The sequence below is a fragment of the Sinocyclocheilus rhinocerous genome, unplaced genomic scaffold (assembly GCF_001515625.1).
Source record: "Sinocyclocheilus rhinocerous isolate Xijiao unplaced genomic scaffold, SAMN03320098_v1.1 scaffold666, whole genome shotgun sequence".
Taxonomy (NCBI): Eukaryota; Metazoa; Chordata; class Actinopteri; order Cypriniformes; family Cyprinidae; genus Sinocyclocheilus; species Sinocyclocheilus rhinocerous.
In genome coordinates, this window is record NW_015661984.1 from 828,297 (window position 1) to 851,754 (window position 23,458).

At 37.3% G+C, this 23,458-nt stretch overlaps 1 protein-coding gene across 1 annotated transcript in view; it reads left to right on the forward strand.

Moving 5' to 3' along the window:
* The window catches only part of LOC107727012 (laminin subunit alpha-5-like), a 77,601-nt gene that overhangs the window by 41,881 nt on the left and 12,262 nt on the right, over positions 1 to 23,458 (forward strand). The window contains 46 exon segments of the mRNA XM_016536754.1: positions 363 to 497; positions 684 to 728; positions 839 to 979; positions 1,333 to 1,470; positions 2,817 to 2,951; positions 3,062 to 3,196; positions 3,276 to 3,413; positions 3,503 to 3,555; positions 3,903 to 4,002; positions 4,212 to 4,264; positions 4,349 to 4,454; positions 4,533 to 4,632; positions 4,717 to 4,873; positions 6,092 to 6,230; positions 7,774 to 7,916; positions 8,004 to 8,107; positions 8,201 to 8,354; positions 8,671 to 8,834; positions 9,294 to 9,402; positions 9,496 to 9,593; positions 10,533 to 10,725; positions 10,907 to 11,033; positions 11,121 to 11,260; positions 11,343 to 11,458; positions 12,313 to 12,524; positions 12,600 to 12,774; positions 13,774 to 13,987; positions 14,090 to 14,230; positions 15,756 to 15,917; positions 16,284 to 16,388; positions 16,469 to 16,552; positions 16,651 to 16,881; positions 17,958 to 18,071; positions 18,314 to 18,444; positions 18,681 to 18,761; positions 19,176 to 19,390; positions 19,503 to 19,603; positions 19,688 to 19,871; positions 19,963 to 20,103; positions 21,199 to 21,350; positions 21,483 to 21,593; positions 21,718 to 21,829; positions 21,920 to 22,090; positions 22,668 to 22,864; positions 23,041 to 23,157; positions 23,280 to 23,434. Coding sequence (XP_016392240.1) covers positions 363 to 497; positions 684 to 728; positions 839 to 979; positions 1,333 to 1,470; positions 2,817 to 2,951; positions 3,062 to 3,196; positions 3,276 to 3,413; positions 3,503 to 3,555; positions 3,903 to 4,002; positions 4,212 to 4,264; positions 4,349 to 4,454; positions 4,533 to 4,632; positions 4,717 to 4,873; positions 6,092 to 6,230; positions 7,774 to 7,916; positions 8,004 to 8,107; positions 8,201 to 8,354; positions 8,671 to 8,834; positions 9,294 to 9,402; positions 9,496 to 9,593; positions 10,533 to 10,725; positions 10,907 to 11,033; positions 11,121 to 11,260; positions 11,343 to 11,458; positions 12,313 to 12,524; positions 12,600 to 12,774; positions 13,774 to 13,987; positions 14,090 to 14,230; positions 15,756 to 15,917; positions 16,284 to 16,388; positions 16,469 to 16,552; positions 16,651 to 16,881; positions 17,958 to 18,071; positions 18,314 to 18,444; positions 18,681 to 18,761; positions 19,176 to 19,390; positions 19,503 to 19,603; positions 19,688 to 19,871; positions 19,963 to 20,103; positions 21,199 to 21,350; positions 21,483 to 21,593; positions 21,718 to 21,829; positions 21,920 to 22,090; positions 22,668 to 22,864; positions 23,041 to 23,157; positions 23,280 to 23,434 — 6,229 coding nt within the window.

Sequence of the window (23,458 nt, forward strand, 5' to 3'; positions counted from 1 at the left end):
TGGGAAACACAAATATTAAAAATTAAAATGAAACTTACCTGCTTGAACTCTTTCATTTGATCCGGGTGTCTGTCTTTAAAGTGTTTTGTTAGTTTGGTGTGTTTCCTCATTTTGAGGTCGCCATGTATCAGTGCATCTGCGCATCTTTCGGATAGCGCATCAAGAACCGGGTTGACCGGGTACTCGGTACCACCGGTACTTAAAAAAACCTGGTACTGTAACGTTTTCATTTTTTTAGTACTGACTTGGTACCGAAGTACCGGGTCTTTTGACAACACTACTGCCTACCGTACCTTTAAATGATCTGTAGATATTGAAGAAGCATGTTTTGGTTTTCTCTGATTCTCTCATGTGTTTTGCAGAGTGTCAGTGTGAGTCTAAGTTCACTGACGGCACATGTGAGGATCTGACCGGACGCTGTTACTGTAAACCCAACTACACCGGTGAGAACTGTGACACATGTGCGGAGGGATACGAAGGCTTCCCTGAATGCTACCGTAAGTCTCTGTGTGTGGGTGTATCTTTGAAGCATTCATGAAGGTTTCAGGCAGTATATTTCAGTTGAATTCATCCAGTGTGGATAATTATCTCTAAACAGCTATCAAAGAAATATTTAGTATATATATATGTGTAAAGAAATTCTCGTTGTTTATTATACAGTTGCTTGTGTTTATTTCTGTCAGAGAGGTACATCAGTGGAGAGGCCAGACCTGCAGGGGAAATCATTAGTAAGACATTGATTTGATTCAGTTTGATTCATCTCTATTTGAATCGGATTTGATTCTTATTCTCATTCACTGATTTCTCATACATTTTATTACGTTCTTGTGTTGTGCAGACTGTGAGTGCAGCGCTGCTGGTACAGAAGGGAACTCCTGTAGGCCGGACCCTCGCACCAATACATGTTTGTGTAAACCTGAATTCACCGGAGAACACTGTGACACCTGCGCTCCTGGTCACTTCGGCCTCAACTGTCAGCGTAAGCAAGTTTTATGGCTCTTATAATTGTCACTGAGTTAATTACAGTGAATCTTTAATGTTAGTATATTGTTTGTCATTTCATTATGCATTCTGTGTGCCTGTCCATTGTTAAGTCCCAGATCAGATCAGCTGTCCCATTCTGCCCATTTTTGTCTTTTCTGTGTAATCCACTGCAGCAGGTGACAGGTCCATCTGAGCAAACACATGCAGATTGTTGCATCAGTGTTTGTCTGTCTGCTGAACTGCTGTTGATCTTGCACATAGTTGGAGTGTTTGTGAGCACAATATACCACCCAATGACAAAGGCAATGCAAACATGCCCACATTCTTGTTCCTCTCCCTTCCCCCCAGGCTGTCAGTGTTCAGGCCAGGGTTGCCTGGATGGGTCCTGTGATGCACTAACGGGCCAGTGTGTGTGTCGGAGCGGGTTTCAGGGTTATTCATGCGAGCAGTGTGCGCCCGGCTACTTCAACTACCCACTGTGCCAATGTGAGTGCTTGCCAACTCTAATCTCACTAAACTTCAAAATCCCCCATGAGCGCTGCCAAACCATGAACTTTACAGTGCAGCCACAATAACTGTTTTCTGTTCTTTTACTTCTCTGATTAAGGTCAACTTGAATTTTTAATTGACCCTATTTACTTTCTTAACACACATGCTTGGTCTCATTGCAAACTAGAGCTGAACGATTTTGGAAAATAATCTAATTGCGATTTTTTTTACCAATATTGCGATTTTATCAGTGCACATTATAAAATGTAGTAACTTGATTGGTTGATATTACCAATATGATTGGCTAAGTGGCGTGACTTTTCACTCTGCTTGTCTGTTTGCACATTAACAGACTGTAAGTGTGTGTATTAGTGGTGGAGATTTTTCAGTGACTCTTTCTGCAGTTTACATCATTACACCAGTAGGTGGAGACAAGTGACTGTCTGTATAACTGAGTCCTTTGAATCGTTCACTTGTCCAATTCATTCAAAGACACTGATTTGTTCTGAAGTGAAACAAGTGACTGTCTTCATGAGCGAGTTCACTAAATCATTCTCTCAACCAAATAAATTTGTTCTTGATAAGTGAGTCATTGAATCATTCACTCGACCAAGGTGATTTTTTTCAAAAACATTGTTTCATTCAGGTACGAAACAAGTGACTGCTTCAAAAGAGCCATTTAATCTTTTAGTCAACTGATTGGTTCAAAAATATTCTTCATGAGTTACTGAATCTGTTACTTAACTGATTTGTTCAAAAACACTGATTCATTCAGAAACAAAACAAGTGACTGCCTCAAAAGAGCCATTTAATCTTTTAGTCAACTGATTGGTTCAAAAATATTCATTCGGGAACAAAAAAGTGACTGTCTTCATGAATTAGTCATTTGAATTGTTCACTCAGCTGATTTATTTAAAAATACTGATTCATTCTGAAATGAAACAAGTGACTGTCTTTATGAGTGAAACATTTGAATCATTCTCTCAAATAATTAGATTTGTTCAAAAACATTGATTCATTCAGGAACAAAAAAGGGACTGTCTTTATAAGTGAGTCACTGAATCATTCACCTATCCGAATTTATTTCTTCAAAAACTCTCAATCATTCAGGAACAAAACTTTTTATAAGTCAATGAATGTTTATTCAAAATATTTGCTTAAAAATTCTGAATCATTCAGGTAAAATTGTGTCTACTATGCAAGTTGGTCAATATTGAACATTAACATTCTCATTAAATGTCCTTTTCCACATTACAGAAGTATAATGGATTGCAAAAGCATTTCTTGTTGACTTTCGAAACTATTAACATTTGATTCAATTTTATTTCTCTCTCTGTCTGTAGATTGCGGTTGCAGTGTTGTGGGCTCTATGCCTGAGATATGCAACACAGCCGGTAAGTGTTTGTGCAGGCCGGAGTTCACTGGTCCTCGCTGTGATCAGTGTCGCTCAGGGTTCCACTCATATCCAAACTGCCAGGGTGAGACACACACACAGTAATTTAATACATTAAAGAAAGGCTCAGTCTGATGTTTGCAGATTCACTGTCTGTATCATCTCGATTATAACTACTTGGATTCAATTTCCCAGTGTGCACTTGTGACCCTCGCACATCTTTGGACTCCAGCTGTACCTTGTCGGGTCAGTGTAACTGCAGACCCAACTACAGTGGCCCCAAATGTGACCAGTGTGCACCCGGATATTACTCCTATCCCAGCTGCACACGTAAGTCACATGACTCTAATCACAGGCCAACATTACATGTGGTAACAGGTGATTTTACATTGAAATCTCTCTGTTTCAGCATGCCGTTGTTCATTGGAGGGCTCTCGCTTCAGCTCCTGTGATCCAGTGTCTGGTCAGTGTGTTTGTCTGCCAAACATTGTGGGTCAGAGGTGTGATAGCTGCAGTCCTGGGTCATATGGCTTTCCCCTCTGCCTAGGTGATCTTACTTAAACAATATTCATGTTCCTGTATATTACACTCATTTGAAGTAGTTCTGATGGTTTTCTTTCCCTCTCTGTGCTCTAGTCGAGACCTGCAACCCAGCAGGCTCTGTTCATAATGACATCCTGCCCACTGTGGTGAGTATAACTGAGCTTTCTACATTAAACATGGCTACGTTCAGAATGGATAATGCATATTGTGCTGTAAATTATTCATGTTGTTATATTGTGCATATCATACTATATACTGCACATAATATGTTGAATATTTCGTGAACGTATCAAAAGATTATGTGAAACAACAGTGTGCAGTATGTAGCAATTCAGTAGACAGAGTCAAGATTTTGTTTAGACACACCTTTTCATATCTTTTACATTGTTATTTTTTTAAACTACCGCTGTAAATGTGGATCAATCACAGTCTTTACAAACTTTCATTCCTATTCCAAACTCTCTGTGCTTGTTTTTTTTTTTTTATTCCTCAGGGCTCCTGCAACTGTCGGCCTCATGTGGAGGGGGTGGCGTGTGATCGCTGTAAGCCTCTCTACTGGAATCTTTCTCCTGATACAGTCTATGGATGCTCAAGTAAGAGAAAAGTTTGGACACACAGCGCAAAATGTCATTTTAAGTAATTGGGCCAACATGTAAACAAAAGACTGACATTTTGTTCACTTTGGTGGCAAATCAGACTCTAGTGACAGTGCAGTTTTCAAATATGTAGCTTGTTAGTTAAGCTGTATAGAAAATAAAACATTATATGTCTCTGCTAATGTATATTATGATTGATTTTGCAGGCTGTGACTGTAATACATTAGGAACTATGAGTGAGGTTGCAGAGTGCACTCAGGTATGGAAATATCAGTGATAACTCCATCTTACAAATTCAATTCCAAGAGCATAGTTAACAAACCTCCATCTGTCTTTGAATCAGAGCACCGGCCAGTGTTACTGTAAACCCAACGTGTGCAGCGGCACATGTAACGTGTGCAAGGAGGGGTACTTCAACCTTCAGAAGAACAACTACTTTGGGTGCCAAGGTACATAATCAAATCCAAGCAGACATTCTAAATACTCAAATGAAGAAATGGGTTAAACTCTCGCCCCTGTGCATCTAGGCTGCCAGTGTGATATTGGAGGCTCTGTTGGGCAGGCGTGTAATGAGAGGCACGGGCGGTGTCGATGCAGACCCAATGTGGAGGGACCCAAATGCAACCAGTGAGTGACAAGAAAAAGCACATACAGATGTAGCAGTGTGCAGCTTGTGTGGGGTTCAGTCATGACTCTGGTGTGTTTGTTTAGACCTCGGCCAGATCATTATTTTCCAGACCTGCACCATATGAAGTTTGAAGTGGAGGAAGGCACCACCATGGATGGACGTCCAGTGAGGTTTGGTTACAATCCTCTGGAGTTTGAGAGCTTCAGCTGGAGGGGATATGCCCAGATGTCTCCCATTCAGGTACACAAACACACGTATAAGTTTGCACCTTGAAATCTATTTTTTAAATTACATTATTGAATAGTAAATAATAATAATAATAACAAATTGTTAGAATAATAATTATGTAATAGTAATAATAAAAAACTACAATAATAACAACAACAAGAGTAATAATAACAATTGATTATTGCTATAAATTATTATTGTTGTTGTTAATATTATTATTAATAATTCATAATAATATATATTTTTAATTGTAACAACATCATCATTGAATGGTTAATGATAATGATAATAATAATACAATATATAATATTAATTATAAATTATAATAACATCAACATTAATAATCATTATTTTTATTATTACTACTATTTAAAAATAATCATCTAGAATTATAATAACAATTACAAATTGTTATAATAATAATAATAATATAATATTAATAATAAACAACTACGACAACAACAATTATTATTATACTTATGGCAATATTATTATTAATAATAATGATGATGATGACAAAGTTATAAAACAACAACATTATTGAATGGTTAATAATAATAAAATTAACAAATTGCTAATAATAACAATCTGATAATTGTATTATATATAATACTGATCATAAAATTATAAAAACAACAATAATTATAATTCTTATTAATATTGTTAATATTTATAATAGTAATAATAATAAATCTATATCAAATCTATAACAACACTTAAAATAACATAATTATTATTATCATTCCGTATTATGTGTTATAGCAATTTGTGTATTAAGTTTTTTTTCTTGTTGGATATCCTTTTTCACTCAGAAATATGTCACATTACAGAAGCAAAATAGGTTATGAATACTGTTTAATGTTGAAGATACTATGAAAATAATCATATTAATTATAATAGAACTGTGAATAAATATGACCTGTTTTAAAGTTACATTTATTTCAAAATGTTGTTATCATTATCATTATTTTGTAGATATTCACGATGTTCAAGTTGATGCATGTGTGTAAAATTAGACTGAGATGTAGCGTTGCGTTGTGTGAATGAAATGCGCTGTGTCTTTGGCTTGGCTGAGGGCTTTGATCACGGCTTTGGATTGCTGCTGCTTGCGTTCATTGGCTGCTGTGTTGGGCTGTTGTGCTGGTTGGTGGTGGTTTTGAGCAACAGCTTTGCATTTGTCTCTCTTTCTGTCTGTGTCTGTCTGTTGTGGGCCGTTCTTTTGCTCTCTAGCCTCGGGTTCTGGTTGAGGTGGTGGTTGGCTCTCCAGACCTGTTTCATGTGGTCTTGCACTATGTGAACCGCGGGGGCGTGGACGTGAGGGGGCGGGTCTCTGTGATCGAGGATGGCAGACACTTCCTGTGTGGGAATTGTAAGTTTTTGAGCACCCTCTGTTTTAATGATCTACTTTTCTCTATCTTTCTACCTTCCTCACTTAAATCCTTTGCTCTCCGAGCTGGTGACTTCCTGCTTTCTTCACAAACCCTCCCTCTTCTCCACGTGTCCAAGACACACTCTCACCGCAACCAGCATCTCAGATCTATCACATGATCACACCCATCTTGATCAGAAAGCCACAGTTCAGGTCTTTAACACAGACCGTGTTATGTGCTGTACACCCTCCCCTCCTCTTTCCCTCTCTCTCCTCTTCTCCTTGTCTTCCTTGTCCTTCATCTCAGAATACGGTTAAAATGATGGTGCACGTGCGTGAAGCAGACGTGTATCTCACGCGCTTCATCCTCAGATATGTAAACACGAGGTTGGCCGTGTCGAACGGTAAAATCACAGCCTATCAGAACAGCAGAAGAGGTACGTCTGACGGTTCGATGTGCAAGACTTTCATTCTTTCAGTGAACCCAAAGGAGAGATTTAGCAGACTGTTCTAGCTGCTCTTTTTGTACTCAAACAAGCATCGGTCTGTATGGCTTATAATGGTTACGCCATTGGTACATAGAGCAAAGGGCAACATTTTCATCGAGACATATGAATTTCACCTTATTTTATTATTTTTCTTGTTTTATTTTTAATTTTATTTGACTGAATAATAGAGAATAACAATGTTGCTCTATATGCTCTATATTGATTATTTTAGCTAATAATAGCTAATTTGCTGCATGTGTCCCTGATTAAGCTTTTAACTAAATAAACGATTACACAAAATAAATAGCTTTTTTATAGCTGTATTTTTATTTTTTTTTAATTCTGTTTATATTTTAAATTCTATTGATAAATTATTCCATAACTGTACTTCTTTACTCCTGTACTCCAAAAGCTGTTTAATGTCTTGATATGCTACAGATATAACTTGTTGCATAGTAATTCCCCTTTCCTCTTGTTTTGGTATTTACAAAATTTCAGAAGCTAAGTTATTTACGCATTTAAAAATTATTTTAAAAAATGCATAATGTATAAAACTAAGCAAACATTTTTTTCCCCATTTTATAATGATGCCATTTCATTGACTTGTAAACTATTACTTCCAACATCTGTATATAAAGACACTATTGTTTGATTTGGCTACTGTAATAGTTATATAAAGTCTAATCATATGGAAGCAGTTCCAATTAGTTTTAATAGATATCAAATCTTTACTCCATTTTAATTTGCTAGTGCTTTTATGTCGTTTTTAGAGTTTGAATATAATTCTTCCATCCCATTTTACTTTCATTGTATGGAAAAGAGCAGCTCGGACATTCTGCTAAACTTCTCCTTTTGTGTTTCACAGAAAAAAAAGAAAGTCCTCATGAGTAAATGAAGACAGCTTTTAATTATAAATGAACTATTCTTTGAGTACAACAATTGATATGTTGATAATGTTTAATAATTTATAAATATGTAACGTCATAGTTTTATTGATTCATCCAATGCTGTAACTCCATCCCCAATAAAACAGGTTTCCATCCTTCTCTTTGCAGGCTCTGAGCAGTCCAAGCAGATCGTCTTTGCACCCACTTCAGAACCTACATTTGTGAGCGTGCCTCAGAACAGTTTTGTGGAGCCATTTGTCTTGAACCCAGGAACCTGGACTGTGATTATTGAGGCGGAGGGCATTCTGCTGGTAGGACCCCCTCTTAAAGATGCTTTCAACATTATTACTACATGAACAAACCCTAAACACACTCTCTCTGTCTCTTTCTCTCTGCAGGACTACCTGGTGCTGTTGCCCAGTGCATATTACGAGGCTCCTATCCTGCAACTTCAAGTGACTGAACCCTGTTCATACAGCAACACACAGGATTCCAGTCAAAAGTCAGTAGCACAGCAACTTTTTGTGTACATATATCATGTGTATGCCTGTTATATGCACTGTGACTGAACTAATCTGTCTTTTGGTGTGTTCAGCTGTCTGCAGTACATGTATCTGTCTCTGGATGAGTTCCCATCCATCTCCAGCAATGATGCCAACTGCAGGTCTGATAATCACCTGCCCAGACCCTGCCACACTGAGAAGATCACTCCCCGCCATCCCAGCATGGCCATCTGCAGCGGCAATGACGTAAGATGCTGTTTTCAGCATTAATAATAATAAATGTTTCTTGAGCAGCAAACCAGCATATTAGAAGGATTTCTGAAGGATCATGTGACTCTGAAGACTAGAGTAATGACATCACAGGAATTAATGACATTGTAAATTATATTACAATAGAAAACATTTATTTTAAATTGTAATAATATTTCACAATATTTTGATGAATGCAGCCTTAGTGACCAAACATTTAAAAAATCTTACTAAGCCCAAACCTTTGAACAGTAGTGTATAAATACATAAAAGTCATATTTTTATACAAATGAAATCCTGTTTGTGTGTTCAGATGAACGTCCAGCTGCGTGGTCGTGTTCCTGTTCCTGGAGAGTATGTGTTGGTGGTCGAGTACGCCAGTGAAGATCAGTTTCCTCAAACTTTCAATGTGTCTGTTAATTCACCGGGTGAAAGCACTCATCAAGAGCAAATAACCCTGCTCCACTGCAAATACAGGTGTGTTTGTGTGACATTGCAACATTTGCCTTTTCTTTTGTTTCAGGTATTCACACTCAACCTGAAGGGGTCATAATATGTACTTTGGTTTTTACACTGAGCTTTATTCCTGCTGTTTGTCAAAGCTTTTTGCATCAGAACAGTCATATTTAGTTTACATTTTTCACTCTCTCTGTCTGACTCATAGAATTAAACATGCTGTTTTTGACACTGTACCTTTAAGACTTTTACATGACATTGTTTATGATTGGTTAGGCTCTTTGCATGTACATTAAAATTAGTCATATTTAATGTTTTAATGTAACATCACAACCACAATGAGGTTTAAATGAGTTATTTTGCCATATTCATCAATTTTATTCTTTAAAAAGCATTGCTTTTGAATGCCATTTAATTCTTCAGTTGGTCTTTTTCCTTTTTCTTCAAACTCTGCATTTGCTGATTGATTCGTGTGTGTAGTTTCCTGTGCCGTGCAGTGTCTGTAGATGACAAGAAGCGTGTGGCAGTCTTCACTCTCTCCACAGAGGCTGATATCCTGCTTACCACAGACAGAAGCAGTTTTTTCCTTGTGAGTTTTTTTTCTGCTTGAACCTGCCATAAAAGCTATTTGTGTCCACTGTAAACACGCCATTTACAAGTGTGTGTCTGATTTCCCTTCCAGCACAAAGTGTTGCTCATCCCTCGCGCTCAGTTCACCATGGAGTACCTGAAGCCCAGAGTTCACTGCATCAACACACATGGGCACTTCTCTCCAGACAGGTGACTAACACGTACAACATGTAAATCTTCAACTAAAGCCCTGTTTACACTAGTGCGTTTTCGTTTTAAAATAGTGTTTTGAAAACAATCCTTGTCTACACTGGCGTTTTCACTGCGTTTCAGAAACGATCTCCGTCTACACTTCACAGCCGAAAACGCATGTCACATGACCATTCATCCAGGTACAACCATAGATATATATAGGTAGATTCCCTATTATTTAGATGGCGGACGTGTCTGTGTGCTTGGAGCGGTCGAATGAGGTATCTACCTATACATATCTATGGGTACAACAATGAGCATGATGTTATTGTTTACACGGTCGTCAAGGATACGCAGAGAGAATGTGGGCAGCCACGCCATCATTTTCAAAAGTCTCAGTTTTGCTCCGTTTACACTGAAACGCAACCCCGGAGTTTTCAAACTAAAACGGGGTCGAAAACGCCGGAGTACTGTAAACGACAGGCATAACCGTAGCAAAAGTTATGCGTTTTAAAACGAAAATGCACTAGTGTAAACGGGGCCTAAGTCTTGTGTGCTGCATCATGCGCCATTACAATCAAACACTTGTTTTGTAGATTTATTATTATTATTATTTTAGTTTAGTTTAGTTTTTATTGTTAGGTCTTCAACTTTTCTAAACATTTCTACTATTTTATTTTATTTTCAGTCTTTCTAACTACCATTTTACCTAAACAAAATTCTTTCACTGCCTTGCAAGCACTGACTTTTCTGGAAATCACATTGTTATTTTTCAGACATTTTTAAATTAGGACATTTGATGATTCTACATATTTACAGTTATAAGAACCCATGATCATCAGACATTAACATGATTTTTAGCTATTTTAGGTATCAAAGTGAAGAATATTTGTGTGTTATTTATCGCAGTAGGGTTTATCCTATTCATATTCATGTTTTATATTCTCTGTTGTCCAGCGGCTCCTGCATCCCGTCTCGTTTCCAGAATCCTCCTCAGTCTCTGGTCTTAAAAGAGGGTCAGGCTTCTTCTGTGCTGGACTCAACTATGGCTTCAGCCCCTGATCCCAGCCTTTATGCAGACAGACCAATGACTTCCAGACCACCAACCGCTGCTGATAACAGTGAACACATGCTTCTGGATCCTAATCAGGTACATCAGGCCCATTAAACTCTCATTGCTGTCCAACATCTCTTACTGTTTCTTCCTTTAAAATAACCTTTTCCCCTCCATTTATCCATCTGTGCATGTCTTGTAGTTTGTCTCTTTCTGATATTTAAATGCTAATAAAAAAGCACACTTCTGATGTTTGTTTGTCTGCTTCCTTTCCCAGAATGCTGTAATGTATTCAACACGTGTACATGCACTGGGCCGTTATGTGTTCATCCTGCATTACCATCAGCCCCTGCACCCAACTTACAACATCCAGGTCCACATCAACGGAGGACGCATATGGCAGGGTGAGCAAATAGATGAATACAGACTCACTTCTTCTTTTTTTATCACTGAACATGCTTGTTTATTAATGGTCACTCTTTGTATTTCAGGCCACATCAATGCATCCTTTTGTCCCCATGGTTACGGTTGTCGTAGTGTTGTCATGTCAGAGAGCCAGATTATCTTGGATGTGACGGACTATGAGGTCATCCTGACCCTGCGTGTTCCAGACAGAAAGACACTGTGGCTGGTGAGTGTCATTATGAGGTTTTACTGAAGGTAATATGAATTGACAATAACAATGACACTTCTTTTTCTCTTTTGTGTTTCAGGACTATGTGCTGGTGGTGCCAGAGAGCACGTACAGCTCCAGCTTTTTGTCTGAGGAGCCACTGGACAAATCCTACGACTTCATCAGCAACTGTGGTCAAAACAGCTTTTACATCAAGTATGATACTTATACATTTGTAAACATGTAGGAATGCACAAGATAAAAATTCTGGGTGATAATTATATTCATGTTAAGGCCTAAAAAAGGCCATAAATAAGTAAATACAGTGCAGATATTAAAATTTAATTCAATTGTGTCTAAATAAATATAAAAATAAAACACTTAAAACACACACACACCATTTTTCAATTTTTAAAATAATTTTTACTTAAGTAAAACTATTAAAAATCTTTTTCGGTAACTGAAATAACATATATATATATATATTACCTGTAGATGAAAATTTTTAGAAATTAGAAATGTTTCCTTGGCTACTACTAGTTGAAGTACTAAAACTAAATCTGAAATAAAACTAAATTAAAGCTTGATAGAAATAAAAAATAGCAAAATTATTAAAACTTAAACTAAAATGAAAACTGAAAATATAAAAAAATAAAAGCTAATTTATTCTACTAATGAATACTATAATTGTATAAAAAATACTAATAATACTAAAAAGCACTGCTACAAGTAAATTTGTTTACATCAAAACACGATGTTTGAAAAATTTATTTTGTAATGTATAGTATGATGTTTAATTTGAGATTTGCTAAAGATCACATTTAAGTATTATTGAATTATTAGTGCTTTTAAAAACTAACTTTAAAAGAACGTTTTTAAATAAATAATTAATAAAAACCTTAAATGCCAAAATGGAAATGACACACAATTAAATATGCAACAATGGATAACTCCAGTAAATTATTCTGTAATACGGCTGATAATATGGTGCAGATATATTGTTCATGAACATATCCTGATATATCATTATTAAAGTGCCTTCCATCTTAACATTTTCTCTTTCTTCTCAGCCCGTCCACAGCGTCTCCGTTCTGTCGTAACTCTGCTGTGTCTCTGTCTGCGTTCTTCAATAACGGCGCCATGCCCTGCGGCTGTCATGAGGTGGGTGCTGAGAGCGATACCTGCGACACCTTCGGAGGACAGTGCAAGTGCAGACCCAACGTGATTGGCCGAGACTGTTCCCAGTGTGCCACGGGATACTATGGCTTCCCCAACTGTAGATGTAAGTATCACCAACCACGTGGTGGAACGATGGATTGATGGATGGATGGCTGATTTTTTTTTTTTTCCTCTCTAGCATGTAACTGTGGTACTCGTCTGTGTGAGCCAGTCACGGGCGAGTGCATCTGTCCTCCACGGACCCTGCAGCCAGACTGTGTCACCTGTGAACCCCAGACATTTGGATGCCATCCTCTGGTGGGGTGTGAGATGTGCAACTGCTCCAGATGGCTCATGGGGTTGACTTTATAAGAATCTGAATATATATTCAGAATATATATTATATGAACAACATGAAGCCTTTTGCCTTTTCGGCCCATCAAGGACATTTTTTTTTTTTGAGGGGGCAGTTAAGCACTTTTTCCAGTGATGTCTCCGTGATGTCTCAAGGATATAGTATAGGCGACATCCGTTTTCCTTCCCAGCTGCACCTTTACTGCTAATACCTATATTATTTCTTCATCATTAATTCTCTATCAGTGTTATTCTACTATTTTTATATACTATTGTAGTATTTATTCATATAAATTAGGGCTGGGCGATATAGCTAAATAATTTATCAACGATATAATTTTTCATATCGTTCAGTATCGATAATTATTGACATTTTTTATAACCTTTTTTAAAACAAAGAGCAATAGAAAAAATGTTTACATTTAACCACTGTATTTTTAAATTAACCCAATTTATTGAGACAACAAATATTGTTTGTTTTAACAAATTAAACACAAAATAAAAATTAAACAAATATCTAACTTCTAATGTTTTATATGCAGATTAAATAGGTCTTAAGGAAACTTTTGGCTTTTCTCCCGAGGCCACAGGAGGGCGCAATGAGCAAAATAATGCAGCGCATATAAATTGTCAACGCAAGGAAGTAACTATAAAAAAAAACATGCATTACGTCTAAATTAACTCATAAAAATCAAATATAATTTGGTAAATTGCATAAACAATTATGAACAAAACAGCATCATGCATTTATGCATTGCTTAATACAAAGAGCCGAAGCGCCATTCACACAGACAGCATTTAAAAATATAAGAGATGCAGTGAAAAGGAATAAACCTCCACAAATTCGTGACGCAGGCATTACAGGCAAGATGAAATGAAAATGACATCCATAATTTTTCATAATTTTAGGATAGCGCATCAAGAACCGGGTTGACCGGGTACTCGGTACCACCGGTACTTAAAAAATCCTGGTACCGTAACGTTTTCATTTTTTTAGTACCGACTTGGTACCGAAGTACCGGGTCTTTTGACAACACTAATACTTTGTGTTATTTGCATCCTGCTAAAGCACATTACTCCCTCCTCAGGTGCAGGAACAACATTGTTGGCCGTCAGTGTGACAGGTGTGCCCCAGGTTTTTATGGATACCCCAACTGCAGACCATGTGACTGCAGCGAGGCAGGAACTGAGAAAGATGTCTGTCACTCCATCACCGGACGCTGTTTCTGCAAGGTGCCCCCTCATATTATATGTGAATATTACAGTAATGTTATAATACAACATTCAGGAATCTCCCTCATCTGTTATATCAGTGATGTGTCTGCTCTCTCTCAGGAAAATGTGGAAGGCTCTCGCTGTCACCAGTGCAAACTGGGAACGTTTCATTTGGAACCAACTAATGCTAAAGGCTGCACCAAGTGCTTCTGCTTTGGAGCCACTGACCGCTGCCACAGCTCTGACAAACGGAGGAGTGAGGTACTCTACTGAAGATAAAGAGATGTTGTTTAATAAATAAAGAAATCATTCACCTTTATATATGCGCATATACATTACCGTTCAAAAGTTTTTCGATTTTGAATGTTTTCTGAAAGAAGTCTTTTATTCTCAAGCTGTATTTATTTGATGAAAAAATATAGTAAAACAGTAATATTGTGAAATAGTATTATAATCTAAAACAATTTTCTATATTAATATATTTAAAAATGTCATTTATTCCTGTGATGCAAAGCTGAATTTTCAGCATCATTACTCCAGTCTTCAGTGTCACATGATCCTTCAGAAATCATTATAATATGCTGATTTGCTGCTTGAGAAACATTTCTTATTATCAATGATGAAAACAGTTGTGCTGATTCATATTTTTGTGGAAACTGTAAACACATTATAAATGTCTTACTGCCACTTTTGATCAATTTAATGGATTCTTGTTGAATAAAAGCATTGACATTTTTTTGAAATTGAAAAAAACATCTTATTCTACCCAAACTTTTGAACACTTATATATGATAGAAAGTGAGATTTTGAGCTTACCTATTCTTATCCGTCCATAAAATGTTTGCAGTTTGTAGCAATGTACCAGTTACAAAAATATGCCTGTAAAGATTTGTCAACTGGTATGCATTTTTTATATTTTTATCATGGTACTTCCAGTGTGGGATTGAATATCCAGTCACAGTACAATAATCATATTTTACCAACTTTCTGTTGAGTTGTCACAGGCTACACGCAAAAACATGCATACAGCATGACCAGTGTAGTCTGAATTACACACTGATGACCCTTATGAGCTGGTTCTTTTAAAGGGATAATTCACCCAAAAATAAAATGAAAATTCTGTCATTAATTACTCACTCTCATGTCGTTCCAAACCCGTAAGACCTTCGTTCATCTTCAGAACACAAATTAAGATATTTTTGGTGAAATCCGAGAGCTCTCTGACCCTGCATAGACAGCAACACAACTGACACATTCAAGGCCCAGAAAGGTAGTAAGGACATCGTTATAATAGTCACACGAAAAGTATTCATATGAAAAGTTTTCATAATGTTACAGTTGAACCACTGATGACACATGGACTGTTTTAACGATGTCCTTACTACCTTTCTGGGCCTTAAATGTGGTAGTTGTGTTGCTGTCTATGCAGGGTCAGAAAACTCTCGGATATCATCAAAAATATCTTAATTTGTGTTCTGAAGATGAACGAAGGTCTTACGGGTTTGGAACGACATGAGGGGTGTAATTAATGACAGAATTTTCATTTTCAACTTTCCCTTTAATATATCATTAAATAGACCCTCATATTACAAATCTTTCACTGAACGGATTTATTGAATCACTCAGAGCAGTTACAAAATCAACATCTGACTTGCTTGAACTGCAGGTTATCATTCTTTTCAGTGAACATTTGTGTACTGGATGTCTGTGAAAATGAATTCAGTGTAATTACTGACTGCAATACCATTTAACTGATGTCTTTGCTTTGATCTGGCCACCCCTACAGATCATGGACATGGCTGGCTGGGTGCTACTGAGAAGTGACAGACAGGAAGTTCCCGTGTCCACGTATCTCGATCAAGATCTGGTGGAGGCTGATCTGAGTGACGTACCTGACGTCTCGCAGGACCTCCACTGGCACGCTCCTCGTGCTTACCTCGGCGATAAAGTGAGTCCACAGCAATCTGGGATAATATTCACAAGCATCTTCTACACCTAGACTTTATATCCTATATGAGTCTTATTATGACAACATGGCAGCTGCTGTGACATATGTTTCCACCGAGCTTATGGGTTAGCCGGCGGTCAGACAGTAAGGGGCCAGACGGACAGCTGAACTGAATGTCCATCAGATAACTCACATTAATGCTACAGGAAACATGAGGGTCAGACAAACAATCTGATAACTCATGCACACCTTGTTTAGGCTGGTGCTAAATGTTGTTGATGAATGCAGGCTTAGTGCAGTCTTATGTTGCTTGAGAAATCTTGTCTTAAGCTGTTTTTGTGTTTTCTTTTCTATGTGTACATGTAGGTGTCATCCTACGGAGGCTATCTGCGCTACCGCTTGCATACGCAGACCATGAGAGGTGATGCTTTTCTGATAGTTGAGTCCACACGGCCTGACGTTATACTCAAGGTACTAGAGCAAAGAGTCTCTTTCTCTCAAGTTTACCAGGAGTTTTTACTTGAGGCCTAACTGAAAGTCTTTGTGTGCAGGGGAATCAGATGACTCTGGTGTACATGGAAAGAGAGTATTCCTCTCCTGAAGACCCTCATGAGGGCATCGTTCACCTGGTAGAGGTGAAGAACTTAGTGCCAGACTCGACAAAAAAGTCTTTACAAAATAATTCTGCAAATGCACAGTTGTTACAATTCAAGTTTCCTCTTTCTCATTGCAGGAGAGTTTCAGGCACGCTCAGACGGGGAACTCTGTGTCCCGTGAGGAGCTGATGATGGTGTTGGTGGCGCTGGAGTCACTGCAGATCAGAGCGCTGCACTCTCAGTCTGCTCAGTCGGTGTCGCTGCGCGCTGCTGTGCTGGAGGGGGCTGACAACCTGCCCTCTGGCCGCCATGCAAACAATGTTGAAATTTGTCTCTGCCCAGGACACTATCTAGGAGACTCCTGTCAGGTAGTGTGCTTTAACAAAAACATATTTTATGCAATCAATTTTCTATACTATAATTTAATGCCTCTTTACTTTAGAAGTTCTGTGTGAATTTGAATAAATAAACCGGTTTGCCTGCTTATTAAAGCTGGAATAAAATATTGTTGCTGGAAAAGTTCTGTATTGATGCTGTATTGTAGTAGTTTGAACATTACTGGTTTAAACACACTAAAAAGTTATTGGTCATACTTTATTTTAAGGTCCTGTTCCCACTATTAACTAACTATTAACTACGACTCAATATTAATAGTTAGTAAGGTAGTTGTTAAGTTTAGGTATTGGGTAGGATTAAGGATGTAGAATATGATCATGCAAAATATGTGCTTCATAAGTACTAATAAACAGCCAATATGCTAGTAATATGCATGCTAGTAAGCAACTAGTTAATAGTGAGAATGGGTCCCTATACTAAAGTGTTGCCAGTTTATTTATTTATTTATTTATTTAGCAACAAAGAATCAGTCAAACCTTCAAAAATTTTTATTTTGTATCTTTCGGGGCATTTTGTTTTAATGTAGTATTTTATAGTATTTATTTTTACATTATTTAAATGATCAATTTTCAATACAAGGTTTTAACACAACTAAAATACTCATTTTTTATTTGATGTATTTTTAATTTTATATAATTATATTAATTTTTATACAATTATAAATTATAAAAAGATGTTACTAGACAAAACTAGCTACATTTAACACGCTTATGTTACATTTTTAAGTTAAATAGCTATTTACCTAACTTCTCTCTCAAGAAGTGCTTTTATTGTTTTAAAAAAAGTACCCTGTGTAAACTGTACCCTGTGTGTGGCAAATTGTGCTATAAATTACATTTTGGAAATGGTATATGAATACTAGAAATTCACATACAAGACATACAGGAAAAAAAATTATTTGGTATTTTTTATGTATTACTTTTTTTACCCATCCAATCAGAAATACAGATTAATGGAAAACAAGTCATTATTAAAAGAATGGAATTGTTCAAAATGGGTTCTGATATTAAAATGTTAAAATGTTAATTTCTTCATCTCCTTCACTCAGAAATGTGCTCCAGGCTACTACAGAGACACGAAAGGGCTGTTCCTCGGGAAGTGTGTCCCTTGTAACTGTAACGGTCACTCTGACGAGTGTCTGCATGGCTCTGGCATATGTGTGGTGAGTCCATCTCACTAAGTCATGTATAAATCACATAACAGACTTAAACATGGGCAATATATAGCTATTTCAGATTCCACTGGGTATAGTAAAATGCCAAACTTCATGGAAAACAAAATCGTAAATCTAATTAAGATTTAAGATCCTGGGAAAGACCTCTCAAAGTTCCAAGAGTGGATGTTGGAACACAACTTGGAGATTCATTTAGAGTGTTTTCTGAAAATGTAACTCTTCATATGCAGAACTGCCGCCATAATACCGCTGGAAATCATTGTGAGCAGTGCCTGGGCGGTTTTCATGGGAACAACACTGTTGATGGGCACGCGGTGTCCTGCTCCAGCTGCCCCTGCCCGCTGCAGGTGGCTTCAAACAAGTCAGTTCTTCATCTGTACCACTAATTTACTATTTCCTGTTCATCTCAGACCTTTTTTCTTAGTCTTTCTCCTGTTGATTTGCTTAAAAAATGTAATGTCCCAGTGTATTTTTTTCTTCCTGGTTTCTTTTCTGGTTTCTGCTTTTACTCCCAGTAAGAGCTGATTTTAGTGCTGGATATCCCAGCATGCCTCATTCTCAAATTAAAGGATGTCATCTGTTTGATCTTGTTATCAGTTTTGCCATTCGCTGTGTGGAGAAGCCCAATCATATGCAGTGTCTATGTAGGCCTGGCTATGCTGGATCTAAGTGTGAGAGGTAAAGTTATGAAGCTTATTGTTTTTGCTATTTAATCAGTAATAATTTGTATTATTTTTTAAATGTATTATGATTTGCCATAATAATAAATAAAAATGCAATAAAAATGTAATTAAATAATAAAAATTTATCAATTATAATTTTTATGTTAAATGAAAACATGATACATTTATACATGAATGAACACAAAAAATTATTATTATTATTATTATTAAATAATTAATTAAATAATTCAGTTATTTAATTATTAAATAATTAAATAATTGAAATATTTAATTACTAAATAAATAATTAATTAAATATTTAATTTGGACAAAAGCATCTGCTAAATGATTAAATGTAAATGTAATTACTGTCAATTAGAAAATTATATATATCAATGAAAATTACCCCTTTTCTTTTTCCCGAATACAGATGTGCACCAGGATACTATGGAAACCCAATGGTGATTGGCAGTACATGCCAGCCGTGCAACTGCAATGGAAACTCAGACCCCAACATGCTGTTCAGCGACTGCCACCCTTTGACGGGCGAGTGTCAGAGCTGCATGCACAACTCCGCCGGGCCGCACTGTGAGATCTGTGCCCCGGGTTTCTACGGGGATGCCATCACTGCCAAGAACTGCACTCGTAAGACACATTTATACACTATTGGAAAAAATTATATTTATCCAATCTGGATGGTATTTCCTGTATTCAGAGAACTCTCATGATTGCCTTATTTCCCACCTGTATTACCCAGGATGCAACTGTTCTCCTTGTGGCACTGAACGTTGTGACCCTCACACGGGACAGTGCCACTGTAAGCCTGGTGTGGTGGGAGCCCACTGTGACCTCTGTGAGGTATGTTTTCTCGTCTGTTTTTTCTTTATCTATTGTTTCGTCTCGGAGGTTGATGGTAATTTTTTTTTGTTTTGTTTTGTTTAGGATGGGGCATTTGGCTTTGATACCTGCACTGGTTGCCGTAAGTGTGATTGTGATGCAGCAGCGGCATTGGTTCTGCCTTGTGACCCTGTCAAAGGCACGTGTGCCTGTCAGCCTGGGGTTAATGGACCGAACTGCCGCCAGTGTGCTCCAGGTTACTGGGGCTACAGCTCTAATGGCTGCAAGAGTGAGTCAAACACACATATGCACACTGCAGGAATATGGAATATGATACATCATCAGTTGAATTTATTGATGTATTTGTGTGTGGTCTGTAGAGTGTGAGTGTAGAGGAGGCCGCTGTGACCCTCGCACAGGAGAGTGTCATTGTGCAGCAGGTCTGACAGGGAAGCAGTGTGACACGTGTCTTAATAAATACAGTGTCCCTGTGCTTCATGGAGCAGATGTGCACTGTCAGCGTGAGTACTGCTTCACTGCACAACAAACATCACTCAGTCACTCGTTTGTCCATGAATACACTTCATTCATTCACTCATTGCTTCATTTATTTATCAGTTACACTACTGTTCAAATGTTTGGGGTCAGTTTTTTTTTTTTTGTCTGAAAGAAATAAATACTTTTATTCATTAAGGATGCATTAAATTGATCAAAACTGTGACAGTAAAGACTTTTCTAATGTTACAAAAGATTTCTATTTCAAATTAATTCTATTCTTTTGAACTTTTTCATCGAAAAATCCATAAAAAATTTTCAGCAGCACAATTTTTTTCAACATTGATGATAATAAGAAATAAAGGAATGTTTCTTGAGCAGCAAATCAGCATATTAGAATGATTTCTGAAGGATCTTGTGACACTGAAGACTGGAGTAATGATGCTGAAAATTCAGCTTTACATTACAGAAAGAAATCACATTTGAAAACATATTCAAAGAAAACAGCTATTTTAAATTGAAGTAATGTTTCACGATATCACAATATTTTTGATCAAATAAATGCAGCCTTGGTAAACATAAGAGAATGCTCAGAAACAAAAATAATGTTCAACAACATTACGTTTTACCAACACCAAATTTTTGAATGGTAGTATATATACACTCACTCAATGACTCAATATACACTCACTCAATGACAATGAATGACTGAATGATTAATTGAGTCACTAATTAATTCACTCACTTAATTCATTCATTCGCTCTGTCAATACAAAGGTAAAGTGAACAATATGCTTTGTGGGTTGCAGTTCATTTCATACATCAGGTGATGATGTTGTGGATCAAATAAATGCAGCCTTGGTAAGCATAAGAGAATGCTCAGAAACAAAAATAATGTTCAACAACATTACGTTTTACCAACACCAAATTTTTGAATGGTAGTATATATACGCTCACTCAATGACTTATGAATGACTGAATGATTAATTGAGTCACTAATTAATTCACTCACTTAATTCATTCATTCGCTCTGTCAATACAAAGGTAAAGTGAACAATATGCTTTGTGGGTTGCAGTTCATTTCATACATCAGGTGATGATGTTGTGCATTCTGTTTTTAGTCTGTGACAGCTGTGTGATAGTGCTGCTGGAGGATCTGGACAAGGTAAACGAACGTTATCAGTCCATTGCCCATCAGCTGAGCAGCCTCAATGCCAGCTCAATCGCCTGGGCTCAACTAAACCACCTCAATGCGTCCATTCAGGACATTGCTGTGAGTCTCTCTCTCTCACACACACAAACACTCTCTGACTCTGTATTAGGACTTTTAGATTTTACTATTCGCCTCACTTTAACTTTTAGTTATGTGTAGTATTATAATTGTAACTATATCTTTATGCCCCAGAATGCCATAAATAACTACAACAGCACTCTGGACAAGAGCAGGAACCAGGCCAGTATGCTGGAGGGAGAGCTGCAAATCATTGACTTGGATATTAAAGAGTTAGAGGAGAAGGTATGAGGAAATATCATCAGATGAACTCATTCTGATTAAAAATCCATTTTTTGCTGTTTTCAAGCCATCAATGTGTAAAAAGGACCATTTGACCATAATTTGCTTTTGTGTGTCTGTGTTTTAGGCCTCAGTCACACAAAAGAAAGGCGATGCTTTAGAGGACAACACTAACTCCACACACACTAGAGCACAAGACCTGCTTGGATTCATCAAAGGCATCATGGGGGATGTGCAAGGTACGAGTGTAATAAAGAAAAAAAACTTGTATCTTATTACATTTACCCATTCACGCACATTCGACTGACAACATTTCTGCATCTGCTCAGATACTATACTGCAGGTGAACCGGACAGCGCAAAACGAGACCAAGGTGATCGATGAGAAGGAACTGGCTCGAAAAATAGCAGAGGTGGAGTCCATGCTCAGAGACATGCGCTTCAGGGGCTTCGACTTCCAGAAGAAACTAGCAGAAAGTGAGCTGGACCAGGCCAACAAGTGTGAGTGACAGGATGGATAAGAAATGTTTACCAACCTCAGGCTTTTTCAATTTATTCTGTAACAGCATGGGACTGTCATGCATGTAACTGATCATTTTTGATCAACCTTTCTAAGCTTATAACCCTATATAAATACTTGATTTTGCTTTGAAAAAGTTAGATTGAAGCCTTTATACTGTACTTTATACTGTACTATATTATAAAAGTATTTTTAATGCATTAACTTGGCTTTGTAATGCACATTATAATGCATTATATGATCTCACAAATAAATATATCCCCAGTTATAATACATTATACTAAAAGGAACAAAAATCTATGTTCCTGTGGCTCAGTGGTAGAGCATTGCGTTAGCAGGTCATGGGTTAAATTCCCAGGGAGCACACATACTGGTAAAAAATGTATAGCCTGAATGCACTGTAAGTCGCTTTGGATAAATGCATAAATTTAATTTAAATCTAGAACAAATAAAAATAAAAAGCCAGCACTTTTGTATTGCCATTTATAAGTGCTGCATGTTTTTTTTTCTGTTTTAAGATTGTAGACATTGTCCTTCACGGTTGTTGTCTCTCTATAGTGGTAGATCGTGTGAAAAATGAGATTGCAAACCGGACACTAAATAATGAGGCTGTGGCAGAGAACATCAGAAACAAACTCAACCAGTTCAATCAGCAGCTGATGGACCTGAGAGACGCTATGAATGAGGCTGTCAAAAACACAGCAAACGCCGTAGAGGCCAACAATATTAATGAGAAACGCATGGAGGAGTTGCAGGTATTTATACAAACACATGCACATACACAGGATTGGGGAAAATATCAACTTTGAGAGTTGGAATTTGAGTTCAACTGGCCACACATCAAAAGAAGTTCAATTGGGATTTGAATTGGAAGAGGAATTTAATGGAATTGCAATATGAATAAATGAATTTCTCTGTTGTGTTTTTCTAGAATACAGTAAATAACCTGCTGAAGAAGCAGAAGGAGGTGGAGAACCAGCTTCAGATGGCAGAGGATGATGTGACGCAGGTCAACGACCTCCTCTCCATGCTCCAGGACTCCAAAGAGGTACATATTTACAGGAACAGTACGCTTGTGTATGCAGATTCAAATATAGCATTTCTGTGTATTATAAATGAACCTCACTGAGCTCATTCTTGTACTCATCCACGCTGTGTCGTCTCTATCAGGACTATGAGCGTCTGGCTGCTCAGTTGGATGGAGCGAGGCAGCCTCTAGCTGAGAAGGTTCAGAAATACGCTCCCTCCGCCAATAAAATTCCCCTGGTAGAAGCTGCAGAGAAACACGCTGAAATGCTGGACCAGCTCGCCAATAATCTTTCCAGGTGTGTGACTATTTTGTAGTAGTC